The sequence below is a fragment of the Pongo pygmaeus genome, chromosome 6 (genome assembly GCF_028885625.2).
Source record: "Pongo pygmaeus isolate AG05252 chromosome 6, NHGRI_mPonPyg2-v2.0_pri, whole genome shotgun sequence".
NCBI classification, from domain to species: Eukaryota; Metazoa; Chordata; class Mammalia; order Primates; family Hominidae; genus Pongo; species Pongo pygmaeus.
This window is the reverse complement of record NC_072379.2, coordinates 99,130,178-99,148,032: the sequence shown is the minus strand read 5'-3', so window position 1 is coordinate 99,148,032 and position 17,855 is coordinate 99,130,178. Positions and strand designations below refer to the sequence as shown.

The 17,855-nt window shown below is 36.7% G+C and overlaps 1 protein-coding gene across 4 annotated transcripts in view; it reads right to left on the bottom strand.

Annotated features, from left to right (window-relative positions):
• MAGI2 (membrane associated guanylate kinase, WW and PDZ domain containing 2) overlaps window positions 1-17,855 on the bottom strand; it is a 1,485,052-nt gene that overhangs the window by 1,015,319 nt on the left and 451,878 nt on the right. For all 4 annotated transcript variants that reach the window (XM_054494395.2, XM_054494398.2, XM_054494397.2 and 1 more), the window contains exon 2: window positions 4,019-4,135. In XM_054494395.2, coding sequence (XP_054350370.1) covers window positions 4,019-4,135 — 117 coding nt within the window. The remainder of the gene's footprint in view (window positions 1-4,018; window positions 4,136-17,855) is intronic.

Sequence of the window (17,855 nt, the reverse complement as noted above, 5' to 3'; positions counted from 1 at the left end):
CACCTTCCTCCCCTACTTAGCTCAGAAATCAGCCAGCAGCTGGAAACAGGCTTCCTACCAAGGGAGTGCAAGAACCAACTTGTCCACAACTACATTGACTGAGTATATGTATATGTGTGTGTGTGGCAGGTGGTCGGGAGGAGGTCTTTGGAGCCCTAGCTCTAGAACTCTCTCTTACTAGGCACCGATAAATTCCACCTCCAAGATGTGCCTCCTTTCCTTCCAGATGTAGTTGGTGGTAGAGTAATGTAGTGGTTGTAAGCAGAATTACTCAGTTAGGTCTTGTTTTGTGAAAAAAATTTATTTACCCTCATACAGTTATAAGTCACTACAATTTTGTTTCAATGGAGTTATCAAGGACCTATTCCTGATGCCAATGCTAGATTAAACAAGAAGTGAATGTATCATTAATGCATGCATACATAAGAGCAATGATATAGTCTTCAGTAGTCTGTTTTCCTTCTACGCTGCTGGGTTCATGAAAACCAATGAGAATTTTTTTGACCCAAATGTGTAACAAATGTGATTCCATACTCAATACCAACAGATATGCTGGATACTTATTTAAGTTTCTAACAATGGCAGGATTTTTCACATCATGGACACACTTCTACTGCACCCTTTCTGAATGTATTTGAAAACTTCATTAAAGGATATACTGAGTGAACAAACAACCCAATTAAGAAATCAAACAATCCCATTAAAAAGTGGGCAAATGACATGAACAGACATTTCTCAAAAGAAGACATGCAAATGGCCAAAAGGTATATGAAAAAATGTTCAACACCCCTAATCCCCAAAGAAGTGCAAATCAAAACCACAATGAGATATCATCTTACTCCAGTTAGAATGTCTATTATTAAAAAGAGCAAAAGTAACAAATGCTGGTGAGGATGCAGGGAAAAGGGCACTCTTACACACTGTTGGTAGGAATGTAAATTAGCGCAGCCACTAGGGAAAACATAAGAAGATTTCTCAAAAAACTGAAATAGAATTACCATATGGTTCAGTAATCCCACTACCGGGTATTGTTTCAAAGGAATAAATATAGGAGATCAGCATATCAAAGAGATTCCTGTACTTACATGTTGATTGCAGCACTATTTACAACAGCAAAGACAAGGACTCAACTGAAGTGTCCATCAAGGGACAAATGGATACACAAAATGTGGTATATATAGACGATGGAATACTCTTCAACCATAAAAAAAATAAAATCCTGTCATTTGCAGCAACATGGACAGAAGTGGAGACCACTATGTTAAATGAAACAAGCCAGGACCAGAAAGACAAAAATAACATGTTATTACTCACATGTTGGAGCTAAAAAAGTTGATTCCATGGAGAGAGAAGAATGATAGATAACAGAGGGTTGAGAGAGTGAGGAATGGGGAATGAAGAGAGGCAGATTAATGGGTACAAATATACAGTTAGATAAAAGATAGAAGTTCTATTGTTTGACAGAAGAGTAGACTGACTATAATTGACAACAATGTATTGTATATTTCAAAGAAGCTAAGTGAAATAAATAGAATTGTTCCCAACACATAGAAATGATAAATATTCAAAGTGATGGATACCTCAAATACTTTGACTTGATCATTACACATTCTATGCATGTAACAAAATAAATATGTACCCCATAAATATGTAAATTATTATGTATCAATTAGAAATTCAGAAAAGATACAGGAAGAAAAAAATTTTTTAAAGGTATACTGAGTTGGGCCGGGCGTGGTGGCTCACGCCTGTAATCCCAGCACTTCTGGAGGCCAAGGCAGGTGGATCACCTGAGGTCGGGAGCTTGAGACCAGCCTGACCAACATGGATAAACCCCGTCTCTACTAAAAATACAAAATTAGCTGGGCATGGTGGCACATGCCTGTAATCCCAGCTACTCAGGAGGCTGAGGCAGGAGAATTGCTCGAACCTGGGAGGCAGAGGTTGCAGTGAGCCGAGATCGCACCATTGCACTCCAGCCTGGGTAACAAGAGCAAAACTCCATCTCAAAAAAAAAAAAAAAAAAAAAAAAAAAAGATATACTGAGTCAAGATGGTGGATCATCCAGGTCAATTAATAAGTATAAAGCAATTTTTATAATATGTTAGAATCTCTGTATTTTTGTTCACTTTTTTGCCAAGTTAAAAACATCATTAGTCAATAATGTTATTGGAATTGGCTACTAGGAGAGATGGCTGAAAATTCAAAGGATAATTGTTTCATCATGATATTCAAACTGAGTTTCTAATCATCTCCTTTATAGGAGCTATCCAAGGATTTCTAATTAAATTTATGACTTTGTACTGAAATTACATCTTGAAGCTCTTTATGTTTACTCATATAAGTCTAGCTATTTTACCCTTATATTTACTTTTTCTTCATAGTCTTCTTTGGTACTCTAAAAGGAGATGCTTTATTTAAGAAGTTAATTAATTAACGCAAAATTTACTCCTATTATCTTCATATTTAATTAAGACTTTCTTATTTATGTCATCGCCTTAGCAAGGACTACATCTATTCCTGAACGTCAGCTTCTTATCTATTTTTCTCAGCTTTTAAACATAATAAACAGCCTGGATTCTTTATTCAGTATTTCAGATCTCCTTTCTTTCATGTCACAAAAGATAAATTCACACTGCTGCACTGACAACATCACAGCTTTGAAAATGCATCCACCCGTTACCTTATAAATAGTTCAGTCACTTACTTTAATCCATCTTCCTCTGTCCATCACTTTAATGTCAAACTTACAAGTTTAAGAATGCACTTTTCTCAAATTCCAGAGTTAAAGCAAGGGTCCAAAATCCTATTCACTTAACTAACACACACTGACAGAAGCATCATTTTGACTGACAAAATGCCAATCATCAAGTATTCTCATTTAGGAAGATTTGATAATGGTGTCCTGGCATTGTCGTTTTGATGAATATTTAGTGCTAACAATGGCAAAAGTCCACCTCTCCTAAAAGGTGGGTAGGTCAATAGGGCTGGGTGATCAACTTTCCATCTTGACATCTCTGTGTTTTCATTATTTCAGTATAATTATCCAGTATCTATTCCAGATAATTATAGTTACATAGCTCTGGTGGTTCAACCCTAGATAATAATTTTTTTTTGTTTTGCTTATTTGTTTCACTTATACCAGCCAACTTTTTCTTTGTTTAATGTCATCCTTTCAGGACCCATAGCTTTGAATTTATTTAGAACGGAACTAAAAAAAGGAAACACACAACATCCATAGCCCAGAATTTCTAGAGAGTGGAAAGTGTCTGAAGTGCATGGAATCTGCCTTGAAGAAAATGGATTTTTGATATCAATCTAAGATCTAGAACCTGAGTTTAAAAATCCTTGATTTGTCTTAAAGTTAATGGAGGATTTTCAGGTGACCTGTAACAGGCACTAAAAATTGTATTATTTTACCAATTCCTCTCTTTGGAAGGATAACCAGAAACGATTGTTTATGGATATCTATAGGTTACATATAAGAAATTTACCCCAACATGCTTTCTAAGCATCATTGCTTTCTAAGACTTGCAGAACACTTAGCTTTACTTTCCAATGCGCACTTTTCTTTTTACTTGTGAGACTCTCCTGTTGCAAACAAGAGATAAGGTTGGGAATTACTGTGAAGATTCTACTCACAGAATAGCTGTTTCAACTAGTAAATTAAATTTGCATTCTTCTGTCTCCCAATGTGGAGTTCTATCTCCATCATAATTCATTCGGAATCACCAACAGTCTGGACTAGAATCAATATCTCTCAATACTAACTTCAGAATTGTAAGTTAGATTTTATAGCTTGAAAATCACAAGTCTCTTCTGGCTACAACTTCGTCATAAACCATACTACTGAAGTTATAAGCATTTGCACTTAAAATTGCCACATCTGAAATAAGTTTTCTGTTCCAAAAGCCCACTATAAAAAATAAGTGCAATTTCACTTTCTTTTAATCAATGAATATATAGCTAAACATTTATCTCTTAACATAAAAATATTAATACTGCCCATTGTACTCACATGGCACCGTGCGGAGGTAGAGGTTGTCACGAATGATTTGCTGAAGCTCATGGTCCACAGAACCCTTTTGAAATCGTAAGTTGAGGTAGTGACGAAGGTCTTTATCAACAATTCCTCCTAAAATAAAAAACTTTCTTGGTAAGGGATGTTGGAAAATATTTTAAGCATGTAATTTGATTCTGTCATCAATATACTCAGGAACCTATTAAAAAGATGCATTATTTCAAAGTGTTCTTTTGATCTTCTCAAACATTTACTGCCACAATGATAATAGAGATAACACTTACTGAGACAATAATTGCCTGCCAAGTCTATGTTCAATGCTTTGCATGTATTCCTAAATTTATCTCTCATTTAGAATGAAGCCTATATCATGGTAAAAGATATGTTACTCTTGAATCATACTGAAATATTATAGTACATATCATTGCATGGCTAAAAAGACTATTTACTCATTTATTCATTTCTTCCCATTCCATCCTACCCCAAATCCTGGAAACCACTTTTATGTCTATAAATTTGACTACTCTAGGTACCTCATATAAGTAGAATATATAATATTTGCCCTTTTGTGACTGGCTTATTTTACTTAGCATAATGTCTTAGAAGTCTGAAAAGATTTTTAAGTTATTGAAAGTTGCTCTAGATTTAGTTAAGTAGGATGGTATAAAAAGTTAAAGAAGAAAAACCTACACAAATATTAATGATTTTACTCCTTTTATGCAATAAATAAAAGTAATTTCTTTATTTTGTAGTATATGTACAAATGTGTTTAACAAGAGACAAGGTTTGAAAGAATGTAGGTTTTTTTTTTCCTTTTTTTAACACAAACAATTGTGCGCCTCTTTGACCTTATAATCTAATAAAAAATAAACTGGGATCTAGCTAAAAAACCAATAATGTAGATCTATCAAATACTTATTTGATATTTAAAGATAACTTGTTAACTTATAAAGATTTATCTTAAAACCTTTCCTATTTCCATACTGGAAAGAATTAATTATAAATCAAAATACCAGTAAAAATATAAGTAAGAATTCTTGAAACTCTTATTATTTCAGTCAAATACACCAGGGCAATTGAGCCAAGACAAACAATTAAAGATAGAAGAAACTGGAAATCTGCAATAATCATAAAATTATATTCCTTCAAATCCTTCTGAATCTCAGAATTAGAATTCATAAATCTATTTGCACTAACATGATCACACAAGCTAGCATTATGTAGGTGTGCACATGTGCAAAACAAACAGCTTTGACATAAACTGTAGCTAATAGACTTACATATTGTAACATTTCTGAAGTTTTCAAAATCCATCATTTCAGTTGCCTCCTAATCTGCAGGTATAGTCTCAATAAGATGCCATTTTTAACTGCAACATATCATTTTCAACTGAATTAACTGTCAAAATTCTTACCCTCCAGATGATGTTTCTTTCATATTTGAGCAAATGGTCTCTTAATCTATTTTTCCACCCAATATAATATGATAGTGGAAATCAAATGACATAAAAGGAAAATATTTTTTGTTGGGTGTACATAAATATTACATCCGGAATGGCTGAACATATAATTTTCCAAATTCAAATCCATTTTCTCAGCCAAAGAAGCAGAGCAGTCAGAAATAAAAGTCATTTGAAACTGCCATTACACAATTGCAACAATTACCTATTATTTACATCTCCATATGCCCTGTGTTTCCATATGTCTTGGACTTGCTGGCACCACACTGAAGTAGCTAATAGTTTAGAAATCCTGAAATTCTCTTTTTCTTCTTCTTTTTTTCCAGTCAGCAATACTTGCTTACCCTTGCTAATTTATCACACCTACTGAGTAAGCATCATGCCTGTGACTGCTCTCAGCTGTCATTTCTGCCGGATTCTAAGGCTACAGGTCCTTTGGCAACTGCACCCCCTCTTCCTTCTCCTTTTCTTTCAATCTAATATGTGTGACATACCAAGTGATGAGATCCTTTCTGGCATCCTAAGAAAATGCCAACTATAGAACAACAGATGTAGTCTCCTTATTAAGGTAAGCCAGAATCACTCACCTAATTTAATGTGGATAAATTCACATTTTGTAATTCAGGATGATTCTTATCCTTAAGAATATATTATCAGTTTAAACCTTTTTTTTCTTTACTACAGATATACTGAATTACATTTCTTGAAAGTTATCTACCTCAGAAAACAACAAAAAAGTCTATTTATTCATTTCAATGACTGTATCCTTTTTTTCATAGAAGGACCTGTCGAAACTTTTAAGAATCAATATAAAATTTCCTTCACTAATTAAATGAGTTGTCATAAATTATAACAAAATTTCACATACAATCCCCTTTGTTTTGGAAGGATTTCTCTTTCCTCCTATTTCCCAAATGCTTTGTTATCCTCTACAGTTTATCATCTTTCAAGTCAGGCAATTTTATTAATCCAGTATTCTTACAGCAAATTCTGCTAGTTGCCTAGCCAATATTCCTTCCATTATTCTTTCCTTTTAAAAGAGCTCTGATTTAGTTTTGGGCAGAAACCTGCTGAGCCTCAGGACATGGATCACAGTGGTCTGGAAAGTCATTCAATCATTCTCCACTTTCCTAACTGCCCTTGTAGCTTTTAGCAGCTATGTTCTGGCCATTGACACTTAGCCCAGAAGGAAATGGACATAATATCTGAGATGTAGCAGCCATATTCTGACCATGAAGTGCAGTGACAAGCACAAGGAAAAATTCACCATGCTCAGGACACTGGAGTAGAGGTTAGAAACAGCCTGCATTCCTAATGGCTTTACTAAACAGCTAAAAACAATGTCAGTAACTACATATCTTAAGATTTCTTGTTATATGAGAAAAAGTAAACACTCATTAAAAAAACTATTTTGGTTGAGCATTCTTTTAAAACTAATATAGTTGAACAACTGTACATGATCCTAAAACACACATATATATACACACATATCTGTTATATGCATATGTATATATACACATATAATTTGTGTATGTATATATACACATATATACACATATATAAATGTGTATAATACATGTGTGTATATGCACAGTATGTGTGTATAACACATATATGTATATGTACAGTATGTGTGTATATACATGTGTTATATGTATGTGTGATACATATATGTATATATAATGTATACACATACACATACATAGGTATAAAGGCATATTTATCCTCAATTAGAAATTTCAATTAGAGAGGAATTAAACAACAGACATTGGGCAATGATGTCCTCAAAAAGTAGAGTTTGAGTCTCAAACTGATCTGATTTGAGGTTTAAAAGTTAGCCTTTTAAAGCAAGCTAAAAAATACGGAGTTCTAAAAATTGTACAATAAATGTTATCTATTGTTAAAATAAATAATTTGCTATCTTATTTTCCATAGTTATAAATGTTTTATTTTACTTTTATTGTTTGTGGAGTTTCTGCTCTATCATGTGTTAATGATTCCTAGATTTGGTAGTTCATAGGATGCACACATCAATCATTTTGTTGAGAAGAGCACTGGCAACATTAATGTCTCGCTGCATGCTTTAGCCATTTGTACTTTTTCCTTCAAAAAAATCAGTGGCTCTTACTTGCTATTATATTTGAATAACTATTGACTTATTTTATTTAGTTACGTGAAAAAATTTTTATTTCCTGTATTTTTAAAAATATGACTGTAGACAAGTATTAAATGCCTTCTGAAGTGACACTTTTAGTAAATGAGAGAGCTGGAAAGGATTTGAAACTTACAATTCCGAAAAACATGTACCTAATTTTCATCCCCTATAGTCTGAAGACCAAACTTCTTAGTACAAAGCAGTCAAGTTTTTTCTCAACATGACCCCAATCAAGCTTTTGAACTTAACATCAGAATATAACTTAAGAAGAATGTTTGGAATAGAGCTCAGTTCAAACTCTTCCTATTGCAAACGAGGTAAGTGAAGCTCACACAAAGAGTGTGGTACTGGGTTTAGAACAGTGGTGGGGTGGGGAGTGAGGGAAGCACTGGGGAGCAACACCTATGGTCTATTTGAGGAGAAAACACCAAGTCCCAACATTCAAAACTGGTCTGCATTTCTAAGGTTTCCATCATTTTCAGGAATGCCCTCAGTAGAAATTGACTGCTTTGTCATTTCTATTACTTGAATACATAGACTAAGGAAACAAAGGAAGAAGATGCTGCTTGGATTGGAGGGACATAATCTCCTTGGTATATTCCTTAAGGCAATTTGTTAGCTCCAGCATTGTAGCAAATGCCACTCTTTCAAAATTTGAGGGAGAAACATGCTAGGGTCTATAATGTTTGTGCCAAGGGTCTGGTTGCTAGTAGTCCCATCTAGTAAAGTAGTGTCATCCCTCACTCAGACATGACCATCAGCTCAACCTTCCCCTCCCCTTGAGTCAACTGCTTCTGGAATGAAAGTGTACCTTATAAACTTTTATTAGTGTAAACTGGAGAAAGCAGTTCACTAATTGGGATAGTAGGGGTTAAGTAGAGAGGGGAAAGGTGGGGATGACCACCAGGGTTTGGCTCATTTTGATGTCATCTATTCATCCTGTGCTTCAGTCAAAGCAAGCTACTCTAATGTTCTAATCATTTTATTTATCTTTGTTTGTTTTCCAATCACACTCAACAAAATACTGTGGTGAATATTTAATTTTAGTTTGTGCTTTACTTTTTGCATTTAACTTTGCTCTTTATCTTGTACCAAGTTCTTTTGGTAGAAGATCTTTCTTTCTTTCTTTCTTTTTTTCTCTCTTCTTTCTTTCTTTTTCTTTTTTTTTATTGAGTAGCTATATCATTCAGTACATGTAGTGGGTCTTTGGGCTGAGCTACTCTGCCCTTACTTAGTCAATCAAAATGTTTCTTCCAGGAAATGGCTATAGAAGCAGAGTGCCCAAAGAACGTGAATGCAACTATCTTCATCTTGAAAGTGATACTCTGAAGAAATTACCCATAATTTCTCTCTCTTGGACATGCAGAATTATCCTGTTCTTGTATTTTTCTGGGCAGCTTCTCCAACTTTCCCTTTGTTGTTTGCAACTAATTAAACTTTATGGATAAGAATGCCTTCCCTTTGCTACTATCCATGGAGTTTCTATCTGACCTTCAGCTTAAAATTATTCTGTAGTTGCCCTTCCTATGATCTTTGAGCCAGAAGTCTTCTCTCTGCTCTGAACTTCCACATCTTGCTCATTTCTCTTTAGTACTTTGCACATTATAACAGGCCAAACTGTAATTTGTGGACCTGTTTTATATTTTCTATTATGTTATAAGCTCCCCAGGAGAGAGTGTTTCCTATTCATTTTATATCTTTTACCCTCTTATATCTTCTTCCACATCTAAAGCAATGTCTTTTTAACATACAAGGCCATGAAATGTATGCTAAATAAATAAATCACAAATGCTGTAGTAGAAAGAACACTAGGTTTTCAATCAGAAAACCAAGTTTTAGTTACCACCCCGACACTTATTCATTAAGTGGTCTTGCACAAATCATTTCTTGTTCTCATTTTTTCTCATCTATAAAAGGAGAGCGGCTTAGTTACTTAAAGCTGCTGTAACAGAATACCATAGATTAGGTGGCTTCAACAACTAATCTTTATTTCTCACATTTTTGGAGTCAGAAAGTCCAAGATTAAACCAACAGATCTGGTGCCTGGTAAGGGCACTCTTCCTGGCTTGCAAATGGCCATCTTCTCATTATATCCACACATGGCCAAGAGGAAAATAATGTTTCTTTTTACAAGAGTACCAATCCCATTCATGAGGGTCTCACCCTCATAATTTAATTACCTCCCAAATAGTCTCACCTCCTAATATAATCACCATGGGTATTGGGGAACCTGCCCTGATAGTCACGCAGGTTCTTTTCTATTTTCCCTATGTGTCGGCCGGCTTGAGAAATAAAGGGACAGAGTACAAAAGAGAGAAATTTTAAAGCTGGGCATCCGGGGGAGACATCACATGTTGGTAGGTTCCGTGATGCCCCACAAGCCGCAAAAACCAGAAAGTTTTTATTAGGGATTTTCAAAAGGGGAGGGAGTGTGTGAATAGGTGTGGGTCACAGACATCAAGTACTTCACAAGGTAATAGAATATCACAAGGCAAATGGAGGCAGGGTGAGATCACAGGACCACAGGACAGGCGCGAAATTAAAATTGCTAATGAAGTTTTGGGCACCATTGTCATTGATAACATCTTATCAGGAGACAGGGTTTTGAGAGCAACCGTTCTAACCAAAATTTATTAGGTGGGCATTTCCTCTCCCTAACAAGCCTGGGAGCACTATGGGAGACTGAGGTCTATTTCACCCCTACAGTCTACAGACCATAAAAGATAGCCACACCCGGGGGGCCATCTATAGACCTATACCCCCAGGCACATATTCTCTTTCCCAGGGATGTTCCTTGCTGAGAAAAAGAATTCAGTGATATTTCTTCCATTTGCTTTTGAAAGAAGAGAAATATGGCTCTGTTCTGCCTGGCTCACCAGTGGTCAGAGTTTAAGGTTATCTCTCTTGTTTCCTAAACATTGCTGTTATCCTGCTCTTTTTTCAAGGTGCCCAGATTTCATATTGTTCAAACACACATGCTCTACAATTTGTGCAGTTAATGCAATTATCACAGGGTCCTGAGGCGAAATACATCCTCCTCAGCTGACAGGATTAAGAGATTAAAGTAAAGACAGGCATAGGAAATCACAAGGGTATTGACTGGGGAAGTGATAAGTGTCCATGAAATTGTCACAATTTATGTTTAGAGATTGCAGTAAAGACAGGCAAGAAATTATAAAAGTATTAATTTGGGGAACTAATAAATGTCCATGAAATCTTCACAATCCACATTCTTCTGCCATGGCTTCAGCCAGTCCCTCCATTTGGGGTCCCTGACTTCCTGCAACAGTGGGGGTTAAGATTTCAATATATGAGTTTTGGACAAACATTCAGTCCATAACAATGGGTGTAGGACCAAATAACATCTCCTCTAGGTCTAAATTTTATGCTTTCCTATAAAATATTTACTAAGTGCATCTTATAATTTGGGATTTCTTTTGGTAACAAGACAACCAAATTATTTTACTATTTACTTATAGTTTAAAAATTAGCCATATTCCATAAGAAATAAAACTATGAATAATCTCTTTTTGATATTGTTTTCTAGTTGTGCAATTATTCAGGAATCTTACATCATCAGTAGACAACTGACTTCAGACCTTATCTTCATCAAATAAGTAGGAAAGTAGCTAAGCAAAGCAGTCTGTGAGGAATTAAAAGAGAAGGAAATCTACCCATATGCTTTAAGATATTTTAATGAGTAACTGCAAATGTACCTTATGTTAATTTATTGGATGGTGGATAAGTTGAGGAATAGACAGGAAAGTATTATAGGGCTGTGTTGTTAAGTTCCTTTTTCAAAAATAGTTTCTGCTTGGCTCACCTCAAAAATGAAGAAATAAATCACAAGAAAGTTGATTGATTCAGCTAAGAGCCACAGACACAAAACAGGTGACAGACATATCTAATCTAGCCTGCCAGAACAGCCTCCATTCCCTTTTTAGGTAGAAATTGTGTCTTTGATTTCTGATGATCTAGAGACCCATCTCATTTCCAGGTGGCCAGAGTACTACACAAAATCACTGCATGCATTTCATCTAGACCAGACAGTCTATAAATTATGAGGCAGTAAAATTCTCCTTCCCCTAATAATTCCCAATTTGCCTATTTTAAATAGGAATACACATACAAAAGCCATAAAACTCATTGAAGATGCCCTGGTTTGTTAGTTTTTCCATAGCTGAAAATTTTTACTTATATGACAACTTCTATCCCTTCCATATTTTATTCATAATCTTAGAGAGTATAGACAATCTTTTTAATCACGCTTTAATATTTGTGCTGTTTCTTCAAAATCTTTGTGGTATTGCATATTTTGTATAAGAAATGGAATAATAAGAAAGACAAAATATATTAAACATTTGCAGATCATTAGAAGATTTAAAACTAGAGAGAATAATTGCTATTTCAGAGAAAATGACAGAGATAAATGTAAATGGTTTATAATATTCTCTAGCTCTATTGAAAATAGCTTTTTTATTATTTCCTTTCCCCTACTATTGTACAGATGGGATATTATTATTGAGTTTCATTTTTCATTGTTAGCCTTTGTCTCAAACTAAATGTTAGAGTTGTTCCTATAGTTATGATATTTCCTCCCATTGAGAAGAGAAAATGAGTTCTCAGTATATGCCAGGCATCATAGTAGGTACCTGAAATTTTATTATCTGAAAATATGAACGATGAGCCCAAAGTTGAAAACAATCTCGTGTATCAAAATTTTTAATAATGTACCAAGATGGCTAATACAGTCTAATAATAGGGTATATCCTATCAGTTTCTTTGATTACCTAACTCTTACAAATTAGATGTTCTTCATACAAAGCAGGAAGTCACACCAAATTCAGCCTAATGAAAGGAAAAATATATATGGGAAAAAGGGACATAATAATCTAACCTAAATTCAATCCATTTTTTTTAAAAAACAGAGATATACCACTCTAAATTTAAAAGGGAAAAGCAATCTATTAGGATAGTCATGAATGAGTTTAAAATTATTGAAGGTTAATAAACCTCATAGGTATAAGGCTGCTACATAAAACATTTACTAAGATTATTAAACTGAAGAAAAGCCACTGTTGTCCAAAATATCTAGATAATTTAGCAGGCAAAATTTTTTCTTCTTAGAGTCTTGGTTTATTGCCTCTCTAACTTTACTCCAAAGTTTCAGTATAAAAATTTTAAAATGTAATGATAAAAATATCACAATTGTTTTTGTTCTTGGTAAGTCCAATTTAAGAATGCATCCACATTAATAAAAAAGCAAAAGAAAACGCTCATACTTTTGAAGGGTTTTTTGTGTCTCTATTTCCTTCAGTTCTGCTCTGATTTTAGTTCTTTCTTGCCTTCTGCTAGCTTTTGAATGTGTTTGCTCTTGCTTTTCTAGTTCTTTTAATTGTGATGTTAGGGTGTCAATTTTGGATCTTTCCTGCTTTCTCTTGTGGGCATTTAGTGCTATAAATTTCCCTCTACACACTGCTTTGAATGTGTCCCAGAGATTCTGGTATGTTGTGTCTTGGTTCTCGTTGGTTTCAAAGAACATCTTTATTTCTGCCTTCATTTTGTTATGTACCCAGTAGTCATTCAGGAGCAGGTTGTTCAGTTTCCATGTAGTTGAGCGGTTTTGAGTGAGTTTCTTAATCCTGAGTTCTAGTTTGATTGCACTGTGGTCTGAGAGATAGTTTGTAATAATTTCTGTTCTTTTACATTTGCTAGGGAGAGCTTTACTTCCAACTACGTGGTCAATTTTGGAATAGGTGTGGTGTGGTGCTGAAAAAAATGTATATTCTGTTGATTTGGCAAAGACTTGGAACCAACCCAAATGTCCAAAAATGATAGACTGGATTAAGAAAATGTGGCACATATACACCATGGAATACTATGCAGCCATAAAAAATGATGAATTCAAGTCCTTTGTAGGGACATGGGTGAAATTGGAAATCATCATTCTCAGTAAACTATCGCAAGAACAAAAAACCAGGGGGGAGGAGCCAAGATGGCCAAATAGGAACAGCTCCAGTCTACAGCTCCCAGCGTGAGTGATGCAGAAGACGGGTGATTTCTGCATTTCCATCTGAGGTACCGGGTTCATCTCACTAGGGAGTGCCAGACAGTGGGTGCCGGACAGTGGGTGCAGCGCACCGTGCGCCAGTCGAAGCAGGGCGAGGCATTGCCTCACTCAGGAAGCACAAGGGGTCAGGGAATTCCCCTTCCTGGTCAAGGAAAGGGGTGACAGATGGCACCTGGAAAATCGGGCCACTCCCACCCCAATCTGTGCTTTTCCGATGGGCTTAGGAAATGGTGCACCAGGAGATTATATCCCGCACCTGGCTTGGAGGGTCCTACGCCCACGGAGTCTCGCTGATTGCTAGCACAGCAGTCTGAGATCAAACTGCAAGGCAGCACTGAGGCTGGGGAGGGGCGCCTGCCATTGCCCAGGCTCACTTAGGTAAACAAAGCAGCCGGGAAGCTCGAACTGGGTGGAGCACACCACAGCTCAAGGAGGCCTGCCTGCCTCTGTAGGCTCCACCTCTGGGGGCAGGGCACAGACAAACAAAAAGACAGCAGTAACCTCTGCAGACTTAAATGTCCCTGTCTGACAGCTTTGAGGAGAGCAGTGGTTTTCCCAGCACACAGCTGGAGATCTGAGAACGGGCAGATTGCCTCCTCAAGTGGGTCCCTGACCCCTGACCCCCGAGCAGCCTAACTGGGAGGCACCCCCCAGTAGGGGCAGACTGACACCTCACACGGCCGGGTACTCCTCTGAGACAAAACTTCCAGAGGAACGATCAGACAGCAGCATTCGCAGATCACGAAAACCCGTGGTTCTGCAGACGCCGCTGCTGATACCCAGGCAAACAGGGTCTGGAGTGGACCTATAGCAAACTCCAACAGACCTGCAGCTGAGGTTCTGTCTGTTAGAAGGAAAACTAGCAAACAGAAAGGACATCCACACCAAAAATCCATCTGTACATCACCATTATCAAAGACCAAAAGTAGTTAAAACCACAAAGATGGGGAAAAAACAGAGCAGAAAAACTGGAAACTCTAAAAAGCAGAGCGCCACTCCACCTCCAAAGGAACGCAGTTCCTCACCAGCAACGGAACAAAGCTGGATGGAGGATGACTTTGACGGGTTGAGAGAAGAAGGCTTCAGATGATCAAAGCACTCCGAGCTACAGGAGGAAATTCAAACCAAAGGCAAAGAAGTTGAAAACTTTGAAAAAACTTTAGATGAATGTATAACTAGAATAACCAATACAGAGAAGTGCTTAAAGGAGCTGATGGAGCTGAAAGCCAAGGTTCGAGAACTACGTGAAGAATGCAGAAGCCTCAGGAGCCGATGCGACCAACTGGAAGAAAGCGTATCAGTGATGGAAGATGAAATGAATGAAATGAAGCGAGAAGTGAAGTTTAGAGAAAAAAGAATAAAAAGAAATGAACAAAGCCTCCAAGAAATATGGGAATATGTGAAAAGACCAAATCTGCATCTGATTGGTGCACCTGAAAATGACAGAGAGAATGGAACCAAGTTGGAAAACACTCTGCAGGATATTATCCAGGAGAACTTCCCCAATTTAACAAGGCAGGCCAACATTCAGATTCAGGAAATACAGAGAACACCACAAAGATACTCCTCGAGAAGAGCAACTCCAAGACACATAATTGTCAGATTCACCAAAGTTGAAATGAAGGAAAAAATATTAAGGGCAGCCACAGAGAAAGGTCGGGTTACCCACAAAGGGAAGCCCATCAGACTAACAGCTGATCTCTCAGCAGAAACTCTACAAGCCAGAAGAGAGTGGGGGACAATATTCAACATTCTTAAAGAAAAGAATTTTCAACCCAGAATTTCATATCCAGCCAAACTAAGCTTCAAAAGTGAAGGAGAAATAAAATACTTTACAGACAAGCAAATGCTGAGAGATTTTGTCACCACCAGGCCTGCCCTAAAAGAGCTCCTGAAGGAAGCACTAAACATGGAAAGGCACAACCGGTACCAGCTGCTGCAAAATCATGCTAAAATGTAAAGACCATCGAGACGAGGAAGAGACTGCATCGACTAACAAGCAAAATAACCAGCTAACATCATAATGACAGGATCAAATTCACACATAACAATATTAACTTTAAATGTAAATGGACCAAATGCTCCAATTAAAAGACACAGACTGGCAAATTGGATAAAGAGTCAAGACACATCAGTGTGCTGTATTCAGGAAACCCATCTCATGTGCAGAGACACACATAGGCTCAAAATAAAAGGATGGAGGAAGATCTATCAAGCAAATGGAAAACAAACAAAGGCAGGGGTTGCAATCCTAGTCTCTGATAAAACAGACTTTAAACCAACAAAGATCAAAAGAGACAAAGAAGGCCATTACACAATGGTAAAGGGATCAATTCAACAAGAAGAGCTAACTATCCTAAATATATATGCACCCAATACATGAGCACCCAGATTCATAAAGCAAGTCCTGAGTGACCTACAAAGAGACTTAGACTCCCACACAATAATAATGGGAGACTTTAACACCCCACTGTCAACATTAGACAGAGCAACGAGACAGAAAGTTGACAAGGATATCCAGGACTTGAACTCAGCTCTGCACCAAGCAGACCTAATACACATCTACAGAACTCTCCACCCCAAATCAACAGAATATACATTTTTTTCAGCACCACACCACACCTATTCCAAAATTGACCACATACTTTGAAGTAAAGTACTCCTCAGCAAATGTAAAAGAACAGAAATTATAACAAACTGTCTCTCAGACCACACTGCAATCAAACTAGAACTCAGGATTAAGAAACTCACTCAAAACCGCTCAACTACATGGAAACTGAACAACCTGCTCCTGAATGACTACTGGGTACATAACAAAATGAAGGCAGAAATAAAGATGTACTTTGAAACCGACGAGAACAAAGACACAACGTACCAGAATCTCTGGGACACATTCAAAGCAGTGTGTAGAGGGAAATTTATAGCACTAAATGCCCACAAGAGAAACAGGAAAGATCCAAAATTGACACCCTAACATCACAATTAAAAGAACTAGAAAAGCAAGAGCAAACACATTCAAAAGCTAGCAGAAGGCAAGAAATAACTAAAATCAGAGCAGAACTGAAGGAAATAGAGATGAAGAAAACCTTTCAAAAATGAATGAATCCAGGAGCTGGTTTTTTGAAAGGATCAACAAAATTGATAGACCGCTAGCAAGACTAATAAAGAAAAGAAGAGAGAAGAATCAAATAGACACAATAAAAAATGATAAAGGGGATATCACCACCGATCCCACAGAAATACAAACTACCATCAGAGAATACTACAAACACCTCTACGCAAATAAACTAGAAAATGTAGAAGAAACGGATAAATTCCTCGACACATACACTCTCCCAAGACTAAACCAGGAAGAAGTTGAATCTCTGAATAGACCAATAACAGGAGCTGAAATTGTGGCAATAATCAATAGCTTACCAACCAAAAAGAATCCAGGACCAGATGGATTCACAGCCGAATTCTACCAGAGGTACAAGGAGGAACTGGTACCTTTCCTTCTGAAACTATTCTAATCAATAGAAAAAGAGGGAATCCTCCCTAACTCATTTTATGAGGCCAGCATCATCCTGATACCAAAGCCGGGCAGAGACACAACAAAAAAAGAGAATTTTAGACCAATATCCTTGATGAACATTGATGCAAAAATCCTCAATAAAATACTGGCAAACAGAATCCAGCAGCACATCAAAAAGCTTATCCACCATGATCAAGTGGGCTTCATCCCTGGGATGCAAGGCTGGTTCAATATACACAAATCAATAAATGTAATCCAGCATATAAACAGAGCCAAAGACAAAAACCACATGATTATCTCAATAGATGCAGAAAAGGCCTTTGACAAAATTCAACAACCCTTCATGCTAAAAACTCTCAATAAATTAGGTATTGATGGGACGTATCTCAAAATAATAAGAGCTATCTATGACAAACTCACAGCCAATATCATATTGAATGGGCAAAAACTGGAAGCATTCCCTTTGAAAACTGGCACAAGACAGGGATGCCCTCTCTCACCACTCCTATTCAACATAGTGTTGGAAGTTCTGGCCAGGGCAATTAGGCAGGAGAAGGAAATAATGGGTATTCAATTAGGAAAAGAGGAAATCAAATTATCCCTATTTGCAGATGACATGATTGTATATCTAGAAAA